Source organism: Oncorhynchus mykiss, chromosome 8 (assembly GCF_057628025.1).
Source record: "Oncorhynchus mykiss isolate SJ-2025 chromosome 8, ASM5762802v1, whole genome shotgun sequence".
Lineage (NCBI taxonomy): Eukaryota > Metazoa > Chordata > Actinopteri > Salmoniformes > Salmonidae > Oncorhynchus > Oncorhynchus mykiss.
Window position 1 is genome coordinate 52,840,979 of NC_143029.1, and position 21,360 is coordinate 52,862,338.

The 21,360-nt window shown below is 41.8% G+C and overlaps 2 protein-coding genes, 1 long non-coding RNA gene and 4 other non-coding genes across 11 annotated transcripts; 2 read left to right on the top strand and 5 right to left on the bottom strand.

Annotated features, from left to right (window-relative positions):
• Positions 1–1,537: 1,537 nt before the first annotated feature.
• On the bottom strand, positions 1,538–11,338 carry eif4a2 (eukaryotic translation initiation factor 4A2). 5 transcript variants are annotated; one of them, XM_090181895.1, is made up of 12 exons: positions 11,030–11,159; positions 10,064–10,124; positions 9,591–9,723; positions 9,267–9,406; positions 8,695–8,863; positions 8,451–8,560; positions 7,976–8,062; positions 3,445–3,588; positions 2,976–3,113; positions 2,758–2,847; positions 2,385–2,464; positions 1,538–2,287 (listed from the first exon to the last, which is right to left on the bottom strand). In XM_090181895.1, the coding sequence occupies exons 1-12, from the start codon at positions 11,077–11,079 to the stop codon at positions 2,143–2,145; spliced, it is 1,347 nt and encodes a 448-aa protein (XP_090038021.1). In that variant the 5' UTR covers positions 11,080–11,159; the 3' UTR covers positions 1,538–2,142. The 5 variants fall into 5 exon arrangements, with proteins under 5 accessions (XP_090038021.1, XP_090038019.1, XP_021468520.2 ...); XM_090181893.1 differs by lacking the exon at positions 7,976–8,062 and having other exon boundaries at positions 8,679–8,863; positions 11,030–11,338; XM_021612845.3 differs by lacking the exon at positions 7,976–8,062 and having other exon boundaries at positions 11,030–11,265.
• Positions 8,937–9,007, bottom strand: LOC118965689 (small nucleolar RNA SNORD2). The gene has a single exon (XR_005053067.1). It is a non-coding gene; the product is annotated as a small nucleolar RNA SNORD2 (small nucleolar RNA).
• Positions 9,464–9,533, bottom strand: LOC118965644 (small nucleolar RNA SNORD2). Its single transcript, XR_005053027.1, has one exon. It is a non-coding gene; the product is annotated as a small nucleolar RNA SNORD2 (small nucleolar RNA).
• Positions 9,824–9,894, bottom strand: LOC118965691 (small nucleolar RNA SNORD2). The gene has a single exon (XR_005053069.2). It is a non-coding gene; the product is annotated as a small nucleolar RNA SNORD2 (small nucleolar RNA).
• LOC118965690 (small nucleolar RNA SNORD2) lies at positions 10,260–10,330 on the bottom strand. The gene has a single exon (XR_005053068.2). It is a non-coding gene; the product is annotated as a small nucleolar RNA SNORD2 (small nucleolar RNA).
• On the top strand, positions 10,405–13,723 carry LOC149981689 (uncharacterized). Its single transcript, XR_016482432.1, has 2 exons — positions 10,405–10,738; positions 12,787–13,723. It is a non-coding gene; the product is annotated as an uncharacterized LOC149981689 (long non-coding RNA).
• Positions 13,724–16,191: 2,468 nt separating this feature from the next.
• Positions 16,192–19,851, top strand: dcun1d1 (DCN1, defective in cullin neddylation 1, domain containing 1 (S. cerevisiae)). The gene is made up of 7 exons (XM_021612846.3): positions 16,192–16,700; positions 17,529–17,742; positions 17,899–18,067; positions 18,313–18,443; positions 18,547–18,629; positions 18,800–18,896; positions 19,208–19,851. Exons 1-7 carry the CDS (start codon positions 16,698–16,700, stop codon positions 19,282–19,284), a joined length of 774 nt encoding a protein of 257 aa, XP_021468521.1. The 5' UTR covers positions 16,192–16,697; the 3' UTR covers positions 19,285–19,851.
• Positions 19,852–21,360: the final 1,509 nt, after the last annotated feature.

The window sequence follows — 21,360 nt, forward strand, 5'->3', positions numbered from 1 at the left end:
CAACTCTTTTGCCAGTTCACTTCACCCATTTTGTGGACCGAATCCTTTAGAAAGGAATCAAGATCTTTTCCCAAAATGCACTCTGGGTTTTTACAAAGTGCAAGACTAGACATTCAATCAGAATGTGTTATCGGACAGCTAGATATACACCTACTTGCACTTCGGAAGCTAATAGAATGCGATTAAATTGAAATATGAGACATGAGTTGTTAATAGTATCTTCTGATTACATGTACATTTTCTGCTAACAGAATAAATAGCAAATAAAAACTAAATATCAAATAACGCCGTAATTATATTGTACACCCAAGTTAGGCTACTGCGCATTTAAGAGGGAGAATAGATTGTGATGTCACCAAAAGATGTCATCTTCCCACACTCAATCAACAGCTTCAGAAGCTCTCTTAGCTTATAAATTGCAAACAAAGAATCTGAACTAAAAACCTGTGTCCTTGACAATCGCTAATCAATATCCAAAAAAATAGCACAACCGTCAAAATCTTCTCTTTTGTGGCACCAATGCGAGAGGTTGTGTCAGGGGAAACGGTGTTGCATTAGTCTAGTGTGTGGTGTGGGAATCATGACAAGCAAACCTGGGGAGCTTTGTGTTCACATTGCCCTAAAAATATGTAAGTGAACAGTTCACAAAAACTGTCTGAAAGGGACCAAGTGTGAAAACACCCTAAGAAGTCATGTTCTCATTGGACAAGATAACGTATCAACTACACCAGGGGTCTTCAAACGCTTACAATACGAGGTCCAGAGCCTGCTGTTCTGTTCTACCTGAATTAATGCACCCACCTGGTGTCCCAGGTCTAAATTAGTCCCTGTTCAGAGGGGAACAATGAAAAGCAGTGGAACTGGTGTTGAGGTGAGTGAGAGAGAACTTAACCATGGTTGTGGTTTATCTAAACTTTCATAGTTTCACCACCACGACAGGCAACACAGCTCATCTCTCAATCACCCACGTGGGTATAATCAATGAGCTGGCACGTGGGTATCTGCTTCTATAAACCGAGGAGATGGGAGAGGCAGGACTTGCAGCGCAATCTGCGCCAAAAATAGAAAGCACTTCTATTTTAGCCCGTGGCAACGCAGACGCTTGTTGACACCCGCGAGCAGTGTGGGTGCAATAACTGAATAACAGATTTCTACATTTATTTTTGCAGATGTATTCAGGGTATTATAGGCGCTCACTGGCCAAGCGCACGCACTGTCGTGGCTGCAAGGTCCGATCACTTGACACCAATGTAACGTGTCAGAAAATGCGCACAATTTATTTATTTTTTTAATTCAAAAATAAATTCAAAAAATTACAACACTGAAGCCTCCCTCCCTGATTGTAGCCCTGAAATAGAACACCTGATTAGATCTAAACAAGGGCTGGATATCAGCTGACAAGATAAAAATCAGGTGCGCTAGTAGCTCCGGTATAGATAAATGCATGAAACTGCTTGAGGTCCCCAGGGAGAGGTTTGAAAAGTAGGTAATTCGCCAACGATTTAAAACATGTAATAAATTACAATGCATGCTATCATTTAGTACAGCAAGTTCGGTTTTATTAATACATTCATAGTTTAAGGGAGAATAGCTACACGCTCTAAACGTTGTGTTCTGGAAAAACTAAGAGGTAAACTGCATGTGAGCAAAATATGGTAAAACCAAGGACTTGGACAAAGTGATAAAATAGAGTACACTTAAATTGACACATTGCATAAAATAGAGGGTTAAATCTATAACAAATAGTGCAGAATTGCAATTACACAGAACATTTGTTAGCGTAACATAATTGGCAGACTTATTAATACAGCACTTATACCGTTTTGTCCACAAGAAGATCACTAAACGGTCAAGCACATCTACTACACAAACCTTTGTTGAACACCGAAATAAAGTGATGAGAACCATAATATTACCTGTCGCCAAGGCTTTCGTAGCTCTGACCAACAAACTCTTTAAAAAAGGTTTGAATCTACAACTGTCCACCAGAGACCATTCGACGTCGCCTTATCCTACAAAATATCCAAAGTCTGATTCAGGCATAGCATTGAGAGAAGTTTACCTCGAACAATTAACGTAAGCACAATGCAAGTGTACGACCGCTAGCACCGCGCTAAAAATTAAAATTCTCAAACCACTGGTTCAAATCAGGTCAGCCACGTTCAAAGGCATCTCATCAACTGTCGTATTGTAAAACGTCTCGATATCCCGAAGGATACGCTTGTCCTCTTCGGTCACAAAGTTAATAGCCACGCCTTTTCGGCCAAAACGGCCACCGCGACCAATTCTGTAGAAATGAGGGGGAACACAATATCAGGTCCAAACTTGGCAACTACATTAAAGACTCAAGTCATACCACAAGGCATCTACTTCAAACTACATACCGGTGAATATAATTCTCTCGGTTTGTAGGAAGGTCATAGTTTATGACAAGGGAAACCTGCTGCACATCAATTCCTCGAGCCTGGAATAGCAACACATAACACTAGTTAGAAAGAAGCAAAGTTGAGGCACCGACATGAATATCAAAAGCACAATTGATTTTGAAATGTAGTCTGACATTAAGTAACAGATTCCTACAGCGAGAGAAACCCGTGGTGGAGAACAGACCTTTCATCTCCCAAAAGATATTAGCTCAAAGCCATAACAGGGCCATCGCAGAGGAAAAATCCTTTGGGGTTGCATTTTGGGATAACGCAACATGTACCCATGTTAAAAATCATCACTAATGACAGAGCAGTGATATTCTAGCCTCACCAGTAAGTCAGTAGTGATGAGCACTCTGCTGGAGCCAGATCGGAACTCCCTCATGATCACATCCCTTTCCTTCTGATCCATGTCTCCATGCTAAAAAAAGAAAGAAAAACACATTTAAAACATGTTCATTCAACCTGAACTTTACAATACAACTGTCCAACATGAAGGCATTTTGATCTCCATTATAATTCTCATAGCAATGTGTTTGGTGATCTTACAAGAGCAGAGACAGTGAAGTCCCTTGCGTGCATCTTCTCCGTCAGCCAGTCAACCTTCCTCCTGGTGTTGAGGAAGATGACTGCCTGAGTGATTGTCAGAGTCTCGTACAGGTCACACAGCGTGTCCAACTTCCACTCCTGGAAGAAACAGGAAGGGTACAGGTCATTTTACTGAGCAGGCCTGGCTAGCCTTATGACAAATTATTTCTAAATGGATCATTAGATTGTAGCACAGAACCTTGAGACACAAGACACCGGACAGTAAATGGCTCGCCCTAGTCTCATTGGCGGCGCTGCCTTCACTTCTCTTCCTTTGGTGTACCCATGCTCACAAGGGTCAAGCCCAGAGGCTTCACCCCCGACAATTTTAGCGGGGTGCTTTAAATGCTATATACTTGGTTGGACTACAGGAACTCAATATTTGCAACTGAATAAATGTGGAGCCATGGTGTTGGTGAGCACAACCCACCTCGCGCTCTACATTGATGTAGAACTGCTTGATACCCTCCAGGGTAAGCTCCTCCTTCTTCACCAGGATGCGAATGGGCTCTCGCATGAACTTCTTGGTCACCTCCAGGACATCCGCAGGCATGGTAGCAGAGAGGAGGACCACCTGTGGATATACCGGAGAAAACACTTGTAACAAGGTGAACTGGAGACATGCACTTTGTCATCCAAAGTGGCCGATTCATTGTCGCACTGGGCCTCGAGACAGAAGTTAACGAATATTAAGAATGAGGTTAGACCCCGACGCATTTCCAGCACAGCGCGTAGTGCTCTCCCTCCACGCAATACTCTGCTGGCATTATGGCAGAAACCAAGCTAACCAGTCACCCCACTTCCACATAAAGTGACTAGGGAAAACAATCCCATATGATTGCCTTGTGAATATAAGGTCACATATTCAGCTTCTATGCTCTTCAGCAAAGACTGCAAAACAGTTGTGTATACTTGCACAACATTTTACTGAGTTACTGTACAAAAATGTTAAAAATGCAACATGTAAAATGTTGGTCCCATGTTTGAGCTGAAGACCCCAGAAAATGTCCAAACCAAAAATTGTGTATAAAATGGTTTACATCAGCATTTCTTATTTTGCCAAGATAATCATGTAGCACTGACACATGTAGCACTTCAAAAAGCTGACTAAACAGCATGATCATTACAGATGCACCTTGTGCTGGGGACACAATGCCACAAATGTCTCAGGTTGAGGGAGTGTGTAATTGGCATGCAAACTGCAGGAACGTTCACCAGAGCTGTTGTCTGAGATTTTAATGTTAATCTACCATAAGCCACCTCGAACAATGCTACCTTATATAAATGTTACTTACCCTACATTATTCATCTCATATGCATACGTATATACTGTACTCTATATCATCGACGGTATCCTTATGTAATACATGTATCACTAGCCACTTTATACTATACTATGCCACTTTGTTTACATACTCATCTCATTTGTACATACTGTACCCGATACCATCTACTGTATCTTGCCTATGCTGCTCTGTACCATCACTCATTCATATATCCTTATGTACATATTCTTTATCCCCTTACACTGTGTACAAGACAGTAGTTTTGGAATTGTTAGTTAGATTACTTGTTATTACTGCATTGTCGGAACTAGAAGCACAAGCATTTCGCTACACTCGCATTAACATCTGCTAACCATGTGTATGTGACAAATAAAATTTGATTTGAACAGTTTGAGAATTTGGTAGTACAGCCAAAACGGCCTCACAACCACAGGCCACGTGTAACCGCGCCAGCCCAGATCCTCCACATCCAGCTTAGACTTGTTTACGTGTTGCTGTACATTTTGTTGCCAACCTATTTTGCTACCTGACAACTTTACGGTTTTTACTTTTTAATTACCGTTTATATTTTTTTCCCCCTCAACTTTTTCACTCCGGACGCTTTATCTGGACATGGTTCGTCAGGACCTCCAACAGCCGAAGCTAAGTAGTAACATTAACATGATGCCTTCTAATTGCAGTCACTGTACTCCTAATATACAGGAGAACGATCGCCTTACGGTGAGGATAGCTGTGCTACAAGCCCAGCTTCAGATGCAAATGCAGACGTTTCAATTTACAAAAAAAAAAAGACGTTTTCGTCTTTTGAGTTTCTAGTCAAATTTATGCAGCCTACTCAATCACTTTTTATAGCTACTGTTTACAGGCCTCCTGGGCCATATACAGCGTTCCTCATTGAGTTCCCTGAATTCCTCGGACCTTGTAGTCATAGCAGATAATATTCTAATCTTTGGTGACTTTAATATTCACATGGAAAAGTCCACAGACCCACTCCAAAAGGCTTTCGGAGCCATCATCGACTCAGTGGGTTTTGTCCAACATGTCTCTGGACCCACTCACTGTCAGTCATACTCTGTACCTAGTTTTGTCCCATGGAATAAATGTTGTGGATGTTAATGTTTTTCCTCATAATCCTGGACTATCGGACCACCATTTTATTACGTTTGCAATTGCAACAAATAATCTGCTTAGACCCCAACCAAGGAACATCAAAAGTCGTGCTATAAATTCACAGACAACACAAAGATTCCTTGATGTCCTTCCAGATTCTCTCTGTCTACCAAAGGACGCCAGAGGACAAAAATCAGTTAACCACCTAACTGAGGAACTCAATTTAACCTTGCGCAATACCCTAGATGCTGTTGCACCCCTAAAAACTAAAAACATTTCTCATAAGAAACTAGCTCCCTGGTACACAGAAAATACCCGAGCTCTGAAGCGAACAGGCAGCGAACAGTTGAAAAGCATGCATTTGGTTTTACTAGCGTTTAAGAACAGTTGGAGGCCACGGAAGGAGTGTTGAATGGCATTGAAGCTCGTTTGGAGGTTAGATAGCACAGTGTCCAAGGAAGGGCCGGATGTATAGAGAATGGTGTCGTCTGCGTAGAGGTGGATCAGGGAATCGCCCGCAGCAAGAGCAACATCATTGATTTATACAGAGAAAAGAGTCGGCCCGAGAATTGAACCCTGTGGCACCCCCATAGAGACTGCCAGAGGACCGGACAACATGCCCTCCGATTTGACACACTGAACTCTGTCTGCAAAGTAGTCGGTGAACCAGGCAAGGCAGTCATTGGAAAAACCGAGGCTACTGAGTCTGCCGATAAGAATATGGTGATTGACAGAGTCGAAAGCCTTGGCCAGGTCGATGAAGACGGCTGCACAGTACTGTCTTTTATCGATAGCGGTTATATCGTTTAGTACCTTGAGCGTGGCTGAGGTGCACCCGTGACCGGCTCGGAAACCAGATTGCATAGCGGAGAAGGTACGGTGGGATTCAAGATGGTCAGTGATCTGTTTGTTGACTTGGCTTTCGAAGACCTTAGATAGGCTGGGCAGGATGGATATAGGTCTGTAACAGTTTGGGTCCAGGGTGTCTCCCCCTTTGAAGAGGGGGATGACTGCGGCAGCTTTCCAATCCTTGGGGATCTCAGACGATATGATAAGAGAGGTTGAACAGGCTGGTAATAGGGGTTGCGACAATGGCGGCGGATAGTTTCAGAAATAGAGGGTCCAGATTGTCAAGCCCAGCTGATTTGTACGGGTCCAGGTTTTGCAGTTGCTGGATAACATCGACCCAGAGCATCCCTAATATTATCGATGGGTGACATGTCTGGTTAGTATGCAGGCCATGGAACTGGGAAATGTTCAGCTTCCAGGAATTGTGTACAGATCCTTCAAGCATTATGCTGAAACATGAGGTTATGGCAGCGGATTAAATGGCACGACAATGGGCCTCAGGATCTCGTCACTGTCTCTGCATTCAAATTGCCATTGATAAAAAACACTGTTCATAGCTAATTCCTGCCCATACCATAACCCTACCTCCACCATGGGCCACGCGTCACAACGTTAACTTCAGCAAACAACTTGCCCACACGACAGCATACAGTGTGCTCGGTACTGTTGAAACACTCATCTGTGAAGAGCACACTTCTCCAGCGTGCCAGTGGCCATCGGAGGTGAGCATTTTCCCCACTGAAGTCAGTTACGACGCCAAACTGCAGTCAGGTCAAGACCCTACTGAGGACGACCATGCAGATGAGCTTCCCTGACACTGTTCGAGTAGAAATTCATTCACCTGCGGTATCTGAGACAGTCAGAAATAGAATGAAATAGGCATTCTATTTTTGCTCTTTTATAGCGACAACTACAGAAAAAAGTCAATCAAGTGCACAAGGCTACATGTGTGCAAAAACGTTCACTGAATAAAAACATAATAATCCCCCTTCCCACACGTGTTACTGTCAAGTTCAACACAACAAAAGCAATATCTCTGGGCTACACTGCACGTTATTACATTTTCCACAGGCAAAGTGTACATGGGTTCTACAATGTGCCAACAAGAGCCCCTTTGTTGGCACAGCTCTTTTTATCCACTGTATTGAAAAAGTGAACAAGCGAGAAAGAGGGGGAAGTGTGGTGTTCCCTTCACCTCTATAGTGGCATCCAGCTTAAGCCAGGCCCAGCTCCAGCTACACTTGATCCCTGAATCCACTTTTCTGACAACTACCGCCTAATTTTTGACCCAATTCTTCACCCTGAAAATTAACCACATACCGTAGAAGGAAGACATTAGTTCATAGAGAAACTAACATTTCACAAAGATTGCCAGGGTCCAGTACGCAACTAACTTGAGGATTGTCAAGGAGTCGTATACCACTTAATACTATAGCGAATTGTTTATGTTACTAACGTTAGCAAGCGGTCTGACTATTATCCAGTTAATTTTCACATCAAACTCAATTATTTGATCAGCTAAGTTGCTCAACATTTCTCTGGCTAGCTAATGGAGAATTCAATCCAGCTAGCAAGATACTTAATGCTAACAATTCTTGTTCCACCACACTTGCTCCCGCAACTCAAACTTTCCAAATAACGCCAGTGTTTTTCGGTTACAGCTCATGAAGTACACGTTATCACCTTCCCACCCCCGTGGTCAGGCTTCTCACCTACCTCTTCGTTATCATTCAGGGGACGCGCTGCTCTAACGGGCAAACTGCCTTTCCACTTGCCGCGGTCTTTCCAGAACGCACGCTGATGCTGTAACTAGCAAGTTGGTTGTCTCTTCAGTCACGTGCTGGATTCGGTTACGTAAACAATTGGCTGAGCCTTTTTTCATCTGATCTACACAGATCACGTAGGTTACCCGTTTTGGATTCAAAACGATACATTTCGCTGAAAGGCGACTAGTTTGCATCCCTGTTAATCAGCTTCTTGATATGCAGCACCTGTCGGGTGGATGGATCAGCTTGGCAAAGGAAAAATGCTCACTAACAGGGATGTAAACAAATTTGTGCACCACATTTGAAACACAAGCTTTTAGTATGGTCATTTTCTGGGATCTTTTCATTTCAGCTCACGAAACCAACACTTTACATGTATGTGTGTATGTATACATGTTCCGTGTGTATATAAAGAGGAGACCTACTTGAATGTTTGTGCTCAGTTTCTGAAAGATCTCATAGATCTGATCCTTAAAACCACGACTCAGCATCTCATCAGCTTCGTCCAGGACAAACATCTTGATGCATTTTGGAGCTATAATATAGTAGACAAGACTGCAATTTAGCACATGCATTTTATCAACAAGCTAGGAAGGCCTCTAAAGATTACCAATGGACGAGAGAAATGAGTTGGTCAGATGGCAGATACTTACACTGATGAGTACTTACACAGGTATCTCCTGTTAAGCATGTCAAACACCCGGCCTGGAGTCCCAACCACTATGTGGGGGGCCTCGGCCGTCAGCTTCTGCATCTCGTTGCGGACGTTGGTGCCCCCAATGCAGGCGTGGCAGGCAGCCCCCATGTAGTCTCCCAGAGCCAGAATCACCTTCTGGATCTGAAACGAGTCAAAATGTTTAATGGTGAGTTACGCTTGACATCAATGCATTATATTGACTTGAGGGTTTCTCGAGTGATCAGTCTAAAAAGTAGTCACCATTATCAGGTCTGTCCCGAAAGATGAAATGCCATCATTTCACTCAACCCCCGTTACAGAAGGGAACTGAAACCCCCCCCATAACAAGTGGTGTGCAAGGAGTCAGGTCAACTTTCAGAGCAATGCAGCCATGGACAGAGACTACACCGATCCTAAGAGATCCGTCACCTCCTTTAGTCCAATTTGTTGATTTTGCATGAAGGAAGGAAGTGGGGAAAATATAAATACCTTTTTGTTTGAGATTTAATATGCCGCCTTGGTCTGATACACACTTAAGTTTATCCTGACCTCAGGTACAGCATACCTGCTGAGCCAGCTCCCTGGTGGGGGCCAGTACCAAAGCCTGGGTCTCTTTCTGCTCCATGTCCAGTTGCTGCAAAATAGAGATGGCAAACGTGGCAGTCTTGCCAGTGCCCGACTGGGCTTGGGCAATGACATCGTAGCCTGGGTGGGAGCAAAGGGGTTTCATGATCAGAATGCAAATTAAGTCCTCATTCACTTGAGTGATCAGTAAGACTAAAAAGTAGTTCTCCACTGCAGTCCCGAACGATGGTATGCCATCATTTCAATGAATAAGAGGATGTTTAACTTTCATTTATTGGTATAAACAAACCATTGATTTACATACCTTTGATACAAGGAATGATTGCCCTCTGTTGAATGGCCGATGGCTTCTCAAAACCATACGCATAAATACCCCTAAGGAGTGTCTCCTTCAGGACCATGTCATCAAAGTTGTCTGTAATCTCATTCCAGTTGCTCTGCACAATGACATTAGTATTTAGTTTACAGTGTACAAATTATAAAGACGACAAAAGTAGTTTATTACAGGGAGTCAACTGCAGGTCTATGCTGGAGGTTGAGTGATCAGAATAAAAAGTAGTCACCATCATCAGGTCTGTCCCGAAAGATGAAAAGCCATCATTTCACTCAACCCTTGTTACAGAAGGGAACTGAAATCCTCTTTAACAAGTGGTGTGCAAGGAGTCGGGTAAACTTTCAGACCAACGCAGTCATGAAGAGATTACACCAATAATCTGATCCAGCATTTATTTTAACCAAAGTAATTTGTATTTAGCAAGGAGTGAGTTGAAAACGTACCTCGATGACACCATCAGGCTCCATCCCCTCTGGCCCTGCGTCATGCTCACGATCTCTTGAGCTATAGGTGAAAATAAGGGGCAGAGTCAGACAAACGGAGCAACCAAAACATTCAGATTAACCTGAATATGGTTATTGGGAGAGGGTTGGTGGATAAATGACAGGAAAATCCACATCAGCCAAGTTTAACATGAAAGTGTGATGAGTAAAATACAAAGTTGAAATTCCAGGGTCAGTCCCGAAAGATGGTGTGCCATCATCCCACACTACATCAGTAGAATCTAAATTACATTTAGCTAGTGTTGCTTATGGAGTAAGACCTGTGGTGTCCCAACGTCACCGATTTGGTTGGTTTGTCTCGCACGTGTCAACATCCCGATGGGGCACAAGTTACATAACATTAGCTAACTAATCTTCGTTGGGGCTGATAAGCCTATGAAATTCAATAAGATCAACAAACAGTTTCTCCTCTTCTATTCCTGCGGCCAACTCAGTCAGTGCGTTGAAATGTTTGCAAGCTGACTAGCTAACGTCAGCCAACTACCTAGATCCTTTAGCCAAACTAGCTGGAGTCAAAGCCATAAATTGATTACTCTAGTCTGGCTGAAACTTAAGTCAACCTAGGTTGGAACTAGGCCGTTGACACCATATGACGTTGTCTAGCTGGTTTTAGTGGTAAGCATCACATTCACTGACTGTAGGCATGTCAAAATTGTGTCTAGATAATCAAATTGTATATTTTCCTGCATGTTCTTTGCATCAGCGAACCATGAGGCGGACGTGAACTACCATATTGACAGAACACTAACGTGGCTAGCTAACGTTAACTAACGTTTAGCTAGCAAGCTAATGGCAATGGGGTCCGGCGTTGTAAACCACCTAGCTAGCTAGTTTTCTACGAATAGCTACAAGATTAATGGAAAATGCATGTCATTTTAAGGTGACGCCAGGAAACAAGGCTTTTACCTGTTGTAATCAGGAGAATCGCTAGACATGATCAGTTCAAACTTCAACATGCGACTGGAAAAGATCTACAGCGAGGAGGACAAGCGATTTTATATGGCCGGACTATTTTCACTGCTATGTAAAGAGTCAATCTGGTCATTTTTCGGGACAGACAAGACATTCTCCACACAAAGACAATATTTTTAGTACACTAATATTTGTGTTTTATGTGTTGATACTGTGAAGCTGCGTTCTACAACGCGAAAACAACAAAATAGGTAGACTATATTTTATAGCGGAAGGATATTGCAGCACAAGTTGCATGTGTTTGGGTTACTACGGCGTTCTCATCATGTCAAAATTTATGGCATGCTAAATTCTATGGGGAATTTACTCAAAATTGTGCATGCACCTTTGCCAAGACAACATATCAACTTTATGAAAAAATGTCTAACCTCACACAGTCTCCTCTGTTCCTCATTTCTCATGTATAGTACCACTGAAGTATAATGGTAGCCAAGTGGTTAGAGCGTTGGACTAGTAACCGGAAGGTTGCAAGTTCAAACCCCCGAGCTGACAAGGTACAAATCTGTCGTTCTACCCCTGAACAGGCAGTTAACCCACTGTTCCTAGGCCGTCATTGAAAATAAGAATTTGTTCTTAACTGACTTGCCTAGTTAAATAAAGGAAAAATAAAAATTACAAGCATTTCATAAGTGTCAAAGGCTTTTAGTGACAATTACATGAAGTTGATGCAAAGAGTCAATATTTGCAGTGTTGTCCCTTCTTTTTCAAGACCTCTGCAATCCTCCCTGGCATGCTGTCAATTAACTTCTGGGCCACATCCTGACTGATGGCAGCCCATTCCTGCATAATCAATGCTTGGAGTGTGTCAGAATTTGTGGGTTTATGTTTGACCACCCACCTCTTGAGGATTGACCACAAGTTCTCAATGGGATTAAGGTCTGGGGAGTTTCCTGGCCATGGACCCAAAATATTGATGTTTTGTTCCCCGAGCCACTTAATTATCACGTTTGCCTTATGGCAAGGTGCTCCATCATGCTGGAAAAGGCTGTTTGTCACCAAACTGTTCCTGGATGGTTGGGAGAAGTTGCTCTCGGAGGATGTGTTGTACCATTCTTTATTCATGGCTGTGTTCTTAGGCAAAATTGTGAGTGAGCCCACTCCCTTGGCTGAGAAGCAACCCCACACATGAATGGTCTCAGGATGCTTTACTGTTGTCATGACACAGGACTGATGGTAGAGCTCACCTTGTCTTCTCCGGACATGCTTTTTTCCAGATGCCTCAAACAATCGGAAAGGGGATTCATCAGAGAAAATAACTTTAACCCAGTCCTCAGCAGTCCAATCCATGAACCTTTTGCAGAATATCAATCTATCCCTGATGTTTTTCCTGGAGAGAAGTGGCTTCTTTGCTGCCCTTCTTGACACCAGGCCATCCTCCAAAAGTTTTAATCTCACTGTGCGTGCATCTGCACGCACAGTGAGATGAAAATGCCTGCTGCCATTCCTGAGCAAGCTCTGTACTGGTGGTGCCCCAATCCCGCAGCTGAATCAACTTTAGGAGACGGTCCTGGCGCTTGCTGGACTTTCTTGGGCGCTCTGAAGCCTTCTTCACAACAATTGAACCGCTCTCCTTGAAGTTCTTGATGATCCGATAAATGGTTAATTTTGGTGCAATCTTACTGGTTGCAATATCCTTGCCTGTGAAGCCCTTTTTGTGCAAAGCAATGATGATGGCACGTGTTTCCTTGCAGGTAACCATGGATGACAGAGGAAGAACAATGATTCCAAGCACCACCCTCCTTTTGAAGCTTCCAGTCTGTTATTCAAACTCAATCAGCATGACAGAGTGATCTCCAGCCTTGTCCTCCTCAACACTCACACCTGTGTTAATGAGAGAATCACTGACATGATGTCAGCTGGTCCTTTTGTGGCAGGGCTGAAATGCAGTGGAAATGTTTTTGGGAGATTCAGTTCATTTGCATGGCAAAGAGAGACTTTGCAATGAATTGCAATTCATATAATCACTCTTCATAACATTCTGGAGTATATGCAAATTGCCATCATACAAACTGAGGCAGCAGACTTTGTGAAAATTTATATTTGTGTCATTCTCAAAACTGTTGGCCACGACTGTAGATTTAACTGTAACTCGGCAACTCAGGAACATTCACTGTCTTCTTGGTAAGCAACTCCAGTGTAGATTTGGCCTTGTGTTATAGGTTATTGTCCTGCTGAAAGGCAAATTCATCTCCTAGTGTCTGGTGGAAAGCAGACTGCACCAGGTTTTCCTCTAAGATTTTTCCTGTTCTTAGCTTCATACTGTTTCCTTTTTATTCTAAAACACTCCCCAGTCCTTAGTGATTACAAGCACACCTATAACATGATGCAGCCACCACTATGCTTGAAAATATGGAGAGTGGTCCTCAGTAATGTGTTGTATTGGATATGCCTGAAATGTAACACTTTGTATTCAGGACAAAAAACGAATTACTCTGTCACATTTGTTTTCCAGTATTACTTTATTGCTTTGGTGCAAACATGATGTATGTTTTGAAATATTTTTATTCTGTACAGACTTCCTTCTCACTCTGTCAATTAGGTTAGTATTGTGGAGTAACTACGATTTTGTTGATCCAGCCTCAGCTTCTCCTATCACAGCCATTAAACTCTGTATCTGTTTTAAAGTCACCATTGGGCTCATGGTGAAATCCCTGAGCGGGCTCCTTCCTCTCTGGCAATGAGTTAGGACGGACACCTGTATCTTTGTAATGACTAGGTGTATTGATACATCATCCAAAGTGTATTTTGTAACATCACCACGCTCACAGGGATATTTAATGTCTGCTTTTTTTTTACCCATCTACCAATAGGTGCCCTTCTTTGCAAGGCATTGGAATAACTCCCTGGTATTTATGGTTGAATCTGTGTTTGAAATGTACTGCTCGACCCAGGGACCTTTCAGATAATCGTATGTGTGGGGTACAGAGATGAGGTAGTCATTCAAAAATCATGAGAAACACTATTATTGCACACAATGTGTGAATTGTTAAGCAAATTGTTATTCCTGAACTGATTTAGGCTTGCCATAACAAGTGGTTTGAATACTTATTGACTCAAGACTTTCCAGCTTTTCATTTTTAATTAATTTCTAAATATAATTCTACTTTGATATTATGGGGTATTGTGTGTAGGCCAGTGACAAAAAAAATCTAAATGTAACACAATTTAAAATTAGTATGACAAACTAAAGACATATACATTTTCCTAAAGTTTTGGAAATTGTTCAGTTTACCTTTTGAAAATACTAATGTTAATGGACCAAAATACCAACAAAATGCAAAATTGATAGGTAGATGCAACAAACAAAAAATCTAGAGTAACTGGCCTTAAGGGCCACACAATCAGTGTCGATTTTAGCAAGTAAATCTTTGGGGCAAAAAAAAATTAGATGTGGGATGCATGCCAGCAAAATCATTACACAACACAAGACTAAACAATACATTAATCGCACTATACCACTGCTACACCTGGCCATTAGTGGAGCCTTGTCTGGCAGTGAAACCGTTAATTCAGCCTCATTTACTGCCTTTAAAAAAAACATAGCTGATATGGCTGACTTGCTTAAACAAATGTGGTTTCTACTGACAATTGAGATGTACAAACTATGGCATAAGGGGACGAAAAGCGGATAAGAGGTAATCCGTAATTTCGATTAAGACATTAATGGACGAGTTCGGACGGATGTAGTCAATATAAATATTTGTTCAGCACTTTTGAAATGCACAGCGACAGAATTCAGAACATGGAGCTTTCTTACAGTGTTCTCCCTGTACACCAAGTCAGAACCGTAGGATAAATAAAGGGGGTATATGAGCTGACAATGAAAGCTCTTACAATATTCAATGATTAAGTTTCTTAAAAACAGGTTATAGGCTACATGTGCACCACATGTAGCCTATAACCTACATGGGGCACAAACATTCTTCATTGACAGCATGGCCAATGTTGAATGTTTATCATTGTAAACTAGGAAAAGAGACCCTTGATCTTAGACTTGGGACCACACAGCCACTCCACTGAATAGCAGGCTAATGATTGCTTTGCAATGCTTGCAGTTAGACACTGATTCCTTCCAAACCACTCATTGTTGAATTTCCAACTTGTGTAATGTTTATGTTCAATGGACGATGAGCACCGATACAGTTTATATATAATTTCTCTTCATTATTTCATATGACAAGGATTAAAAAGGATTTGCCAGTAGATTGTTGACTTGATTCATGATGATGACTGCTAGCTAAGATTTTGAAAGTCCAATCAAAACTACTGTAGATATAACGTGATTTGACATCATTTGATCTGTGGCCAAGGACCTTGAGCCTTCGTGGATGGGCACTTCTAATGTAACTCTTATGGCAGCACCCAAGGGGCTTGAATTATCGAATTAATTTTAGACTTGGCACCACCACAGAAAGCACTGAGCTAGGCTGAAACACCTGCATTTTGAAGCTGCCTTACTCAAGAAAACAAATAAGAGACCATGTTTGTATGTGGCTTTATTAACTCAGTGATATATATATATATTTTTACATTGTTGCAAACTGATTTTAATGCCAAAATAACATGCAAAACAGGCAAGCCCCCCCCCCAAAAATGGTTTAGTAAAAATGTGGAGCTCAAAACAGGTCCAATCATTAGCCTGCTATTCAGCAGAGTGGCTGTGTGGTCCCAAGTCTAAGATTAAGGTTCTATTTTCTTAGTTTAAAATGATAAACATTCAAAATTGGCCATGCTGTCAATGAAGAATGATTTTTGCCGCGAAAAAATCGGAACTGCAAAAGCTGATTTGAATGACGGGTTTCCACTGTGCACAATGATTTGGAGTGTAGAAATACTCCTGAGTAGAATGGGCCACCATTTCACTGCGACACAACGTACAGAAAATTGTGTACAGTCCAATAAATTATAAGATTACACACACAAAACATGTGTTGATAATTTAGTCTTGAAAAAAACCACATTTTATAGAAATATTTTTAATCATTATTTGTATGATAACTATTGTAAAATATATCGACAATGGTCCCCATTTCCCATAATAATTCATTTACAAAGTTAACAGGACAGGACTTCCTAAAAATTACATACATTTCTTAGGGTGCGTTCGTAAATTCGCTCTGGCTATCTACTCCTATTTCAGAGCGCTCTCGTCTGAATGTGCCAGAGTGCAGAAAAACTGATGAAGTTACGAACGCTCAATATGACCGGTGTAACAAAACGTAATTAAACTGTTGCCAGCAGCACAGTTACATGCGAGTTAAGTATGCTAAGGCGAGTAAAATTGTCAGAGTGAGTTCTCTCACTTGTGTATGTAAGTTTCTAGCTAGCTAGCCAGCCAACTTTAGCTTGGGTGCTTGACTGCCGTTGTGAGGTCAGAACGCTCGGATCAACCCTACTCCTCGGCCAGAGGGTCCAGTGTGCGCTCCGAGAGCGAAAGCTCTGAATATATGAACGCTCAGATCTCATTCAGGCATTCCAAAGTGAATTTACGAACACACCATTATTCTGAAGGGTTGCAAAAATCCGTGACCCGGAAGAGTTTAGCTAGTTATTCTTGCCTGCTTCACAGCGGTGGGAAAACGAGAGTCGGGCAATTACAAACATGGTGAGGAATATGTTCTGTTTATTTCGTTTTGGTGTCTATTTGTAGTTATCCCCTCTTTAGTTTATGACATTAACACAATGAACACTGAATTCAAACAAACTTGCGTAAACGGTTATCTGTTACCTTTGTTTTTCATCCTAAACATTGCTAACGCTAGCTAGCTAGTTTTTTAGCAACTCGGCTGGATTTCGGTTCATTGTCATTGAACAACCAGGCTAGCTAGCGTGTCAATAATGCAGCATAGCTAGGTTGTCAGACCGCTATAGCCAACAACATATACTAGAGAGTCAATTTAGCAATCTAACTTTGCTAAAGAAGCCGACCAATCTCCGCTAGCTTGTCGTTAAAATGAACATGTATGCGCCGTCGCGGATCATAGCTTTGAGTAGGCCTTACAACTTAATTGTTGTACTCTGTATGTCATGGTAACAATGTTCTGCACCCAAACCTCGCATGCATAGTCGACTAAGCAGTGTTACGTTATGTTGAGTAGAAACCTAGAGGAAAGTCATTACAAAACTAAATGACTACATGCATTGAATGTTGTGCTTATTGACAAGATACCATCAGAAGAAGTGTGCAATGGATGCATGTATTGTTAGGTTTGCTGAATGATGCCAGGAATGGCATTTCTACCTAAGGCTATACAGTTTTGAAAGTTCTCACAATTCTGAGCCTGAGTAGAGCTATACTTCAGGGTGTCATTTGGAAAATGCGCAGGAGTTAAAATGAATGGTTTTGACAAAGCATTGTCAGCATGAAAGCTACAGGTTGTCTTTTAACCTGCGTACTCCATATAGTTTGTCCTGAAAATGTCTCTTTACACAGAACAAGCTGAAGTCCTCACAGAAGGATAAAGTTCGACAGTTCATGATCTTCACACAATCGAATGAGAAGACTGCATTGACCTGTCTGTCACAGAATGACTGGAAACTAGATGTCGCCACAGACAACTTTTTCCAAAATCCAGACCTCTACCATTCGAATCTAAAAGGAGCATTAGACAAGAAAAAGTTAGAACAGCTCTACAACAGATACAGAGGTAAGTGTCATAACTCAAGGTTGTGAAGGTTTTAAGACAGTAAAAACAACAGCAGTATTACTGGCTGTAAACATAAAAACTGCTGTATGCCATGCATGCTGTTGCTCACAGTGATGAAAGTATTAATTGAACCCACCCCCTTTATCCTTTACTTAGACCCACAAGATGACAACAAGATCGGTATAGATGGCATCCAGCAGTTCTGTGACGACTTGGGCCTGGACCCGGCCAGTATTAGTGTGCTCCTCATTGCCTGGAAGTTCCGGGCAGCAACACAGTGCGAGTTCTCCAGACAGGAGTTCATGGACGGGATGGCAGAACAAGGGTGAGGACTAGCTTTGCAAGAGATAGGTTTCACTTTATTTCTGTGTCCAATTTGACAGACTCTAAGTGACATGTTTTTGTGTTACCTGGTTTCATCATGTAACTATAGAGGAAATTGTCATCCATCATCCATCACTATCAGCCATTTAGTTGTGTAACCGAATGTAGGTTAAGCTCTTTCTCCACATCGGGTAGGCTAACACTTAAACCAGTAATTGGTGCTAAAGCTTATTTTGTTCTCCTCAGGTGTGACAGTATAGAGAAACTAAAAGCCCAACTACCAAAAATGGAGCAAGAGTTAAAGGACCAAGGGAAATTTAAGGACTTTTACCAATTTACATTTAACTTTGCAAAGAATCCTGGCCAGAAAGGTTTGGGTAAGCAATCAATTTTGACTCTCCTGATCTATTTTCATAGTCTACTCTGCTCCTTGGACTTGGATTTCTCTCAGACATGTGCTCATTGTTGTGCATTTTCTAGACTTAGAAATGGCAATTGCGTATTGGAATTTAGTACTGGCTGGAAGATTCAAATTCCTGGACCTGTGGAATACATTTTTAGTGGTAAGTTATTTATTTTCACTTAATTTAATACATTTTATTGGTCCCCCGAAGGGAAATGGAATGGTGGGTTTGCTTCAGTTGAAGGCTTCAATAAACATGTTGGACGATAAATGGAGGTTAGTTGTTTCTCTTGATGCTCATTTGGATGTTTTCCTCTACTTCCCCTGCAGGAGCACCATAAACGATCAATCCCTAAGGACACCTGGAACCTCTTGTTAGACTTCAGCACAATGATAACTGATGACATGTCCAATTATGACGAGGAAGGTTTGTGTTTTTTAAAATTGAACTAAACTATAGCTATCCATTGCCTCAGGTCGTGTGCATGACAATGGAATTTGTTGTGAATAGAACAATATGGAGTCAGCCCACTTGTTGCCTCTTCCAATAATCACTAGATATTAAAGTTTGTTTTCTTTCTTAACCCAGCATCTTTTGTGCTTCCATTTTTAAGATAAAGCAAGTTTCATTTTAAGCATGAAACATTAGTGAGAATATTGTCTAGTCAATGTTCTACCTCATGGGTCTAATAGAGACATTTCATTGTTTTTCTGTCATTTTTGTCTCTTCCCTCCAAGGAGCGTGGCCAGTCCTCATTGACGATTTTGTGGAGTTTGCGCGGCCGCACATCGGTACCAAAAGCACAGCAGTCTAGGTTCCCAAACTCGGAACGTCCATACGTTTGTTTATACAAAAAACACAACCAAGGCGGTGAAACGGAGTACAGGGGACTGCACTGAGCTGAGATCTATGTTGCCTTTTCCAACCCTCAGGACTGAGATGTTTTACACAAAGACTATATAAAAGGCATGTCTCCTCGTCGGTCGTCTTGTGGTGGTTTGGGCTTTTATCTTTAGTATGGGGCTTTTTTGCGTCGACTCTAGCCTCCTGGAGAGGAGTCGCCATCCTGGACCTTACAGTTCCTGTCCCAGTGTTTAGTATACGCGGTCAAGGTTCGCGTGAAGCAAACCAACACCCCGAAAAGACAAATACAATTGTATCGTATTCTAAATACAAGGGTCCGTGAGGGAATGTCATTCTTTAAATATGAAATAGAATTTTAATACTTTGTGTGCATTCCTGCTATGAATTTTGTTTTATGAGACATTTGTGTGACTGACCAGTACAAAAGCATTGATTGTAATATTTTTTTTTTGGTTTTAAGCATAATGCTTTTCAATACACATGTATAAGGTAATAAAATGTTTCAATTTGGTATCTCTTTAATGTGTCCAAGGCTCTTTGTGTGTTGATGATGCACACTTGTCTGTCATTTTTATATGCAAAAGTTTATACCGGAAAGTTGCATTTCATATGAACTTGTCTGGCATATGCTGAAAGGATGTACTATTCTTCCAATTTTGGGGGGGGTTATATATTTTTTTTAAATTAAAAAATTATGTTCCAAAATATTCCCACTAGTAGAGAGATGTGATCGTATACTAAGAAAAGTTTTAAATTGTTTTAGTCAAATATGACATCTGTTTGGGCTTCTTGCTGTCAATTTGCATTCTACAAATGAGTGATTATATTCCGTTGACACCAGGTAGGATGCGGCCATGGACTCTGCTCTTTACGCCAAATCCTGGTTCTGCCATCAGCATGACGCAACAGGGTCAGGGATTAGTCGGACTAGGTGATGTTGTTTCACTCAAGTGTTGGTGATCGCGTGCCCACTGGAGCTGCTTTTGTTCTTAGCTGATAGGAGTAGAACCAGATGTGGTAGTCTGCGGCAATAGCCCATCCGTGACAATGACCGACAAGTGCGTTCTGAGATACCGTTCTGCACACCACTGTTGCACTGTGCAATTATTTACCTGTTTGTGGTTAGTTTGCATGATTCTTGCCATTCTCCTTCGACCTCTCATCAACGTACAGTGGCGTATATTCTTGGATGCCAAGGGAAGCCAGGCTCCGCCCCAAAAAAGCGTCTTTCGTCTGTGTTTGTAAGAGGCTGAATGTATCTCACAGGAGAAAGCATCCGAGCGAGCGAAACAGCGCCCCACTATCTCTCTACGTCTAGGCCATTTATCTGATGCTGTCCAACTGAGTACGAAATTGTTGCCGCCCGTAGCATTGACTGAAAGGGAAGCCAGCGAGCATCTGGCCTCCCCTGACAAATCAGCCTTGCATTAAACTGAGCGAGCTCAACCGTGAATGGTCCTGGCGCACCAACAAAAAGTGTCATGGGAAACCAGCTTGGATTTGGCATCACTCCTATCAAATCCCATTTAGAGCATATAGACATAAAATAGAATTGTTACATCTCGTTGTGATGTTGTCGTCTGGTGGCTAGCTAGCCAGCTAGCTAAAATGGCAATTCTGATCCAACCATTAATTCATACATTGTTGTGCCCCTGACCTGAGAGGATGGAAGTTCAATATGTAGCTAGATGTAGAAGGCTACTGTTAACTAGCTAATGTTGCCCATGAATGGAAGTTAGGTTGGCGAGCAAGCATTTTAGCCAGATATCTTAAGACAACAAAAAATAAAACCTTCTGAGTGACAGACCGTTTCATCAACATGAGAGGAGGATGGTATTGGCGTTTCTCTACAAGTAAAGTGAGTCAACATGTTTTTCTACTTGCAGGAGCGTACAGAACCATGGCCAGCCAGATCATATTTAGCTTACGTTGATTGGACTAAATTGTTTTAAAATATATTTTAGTTGTCACTATTAGACTAAGTAGAGGTGATTTGATGATGCTGGAATAGTGGAGGCAGCCCCTG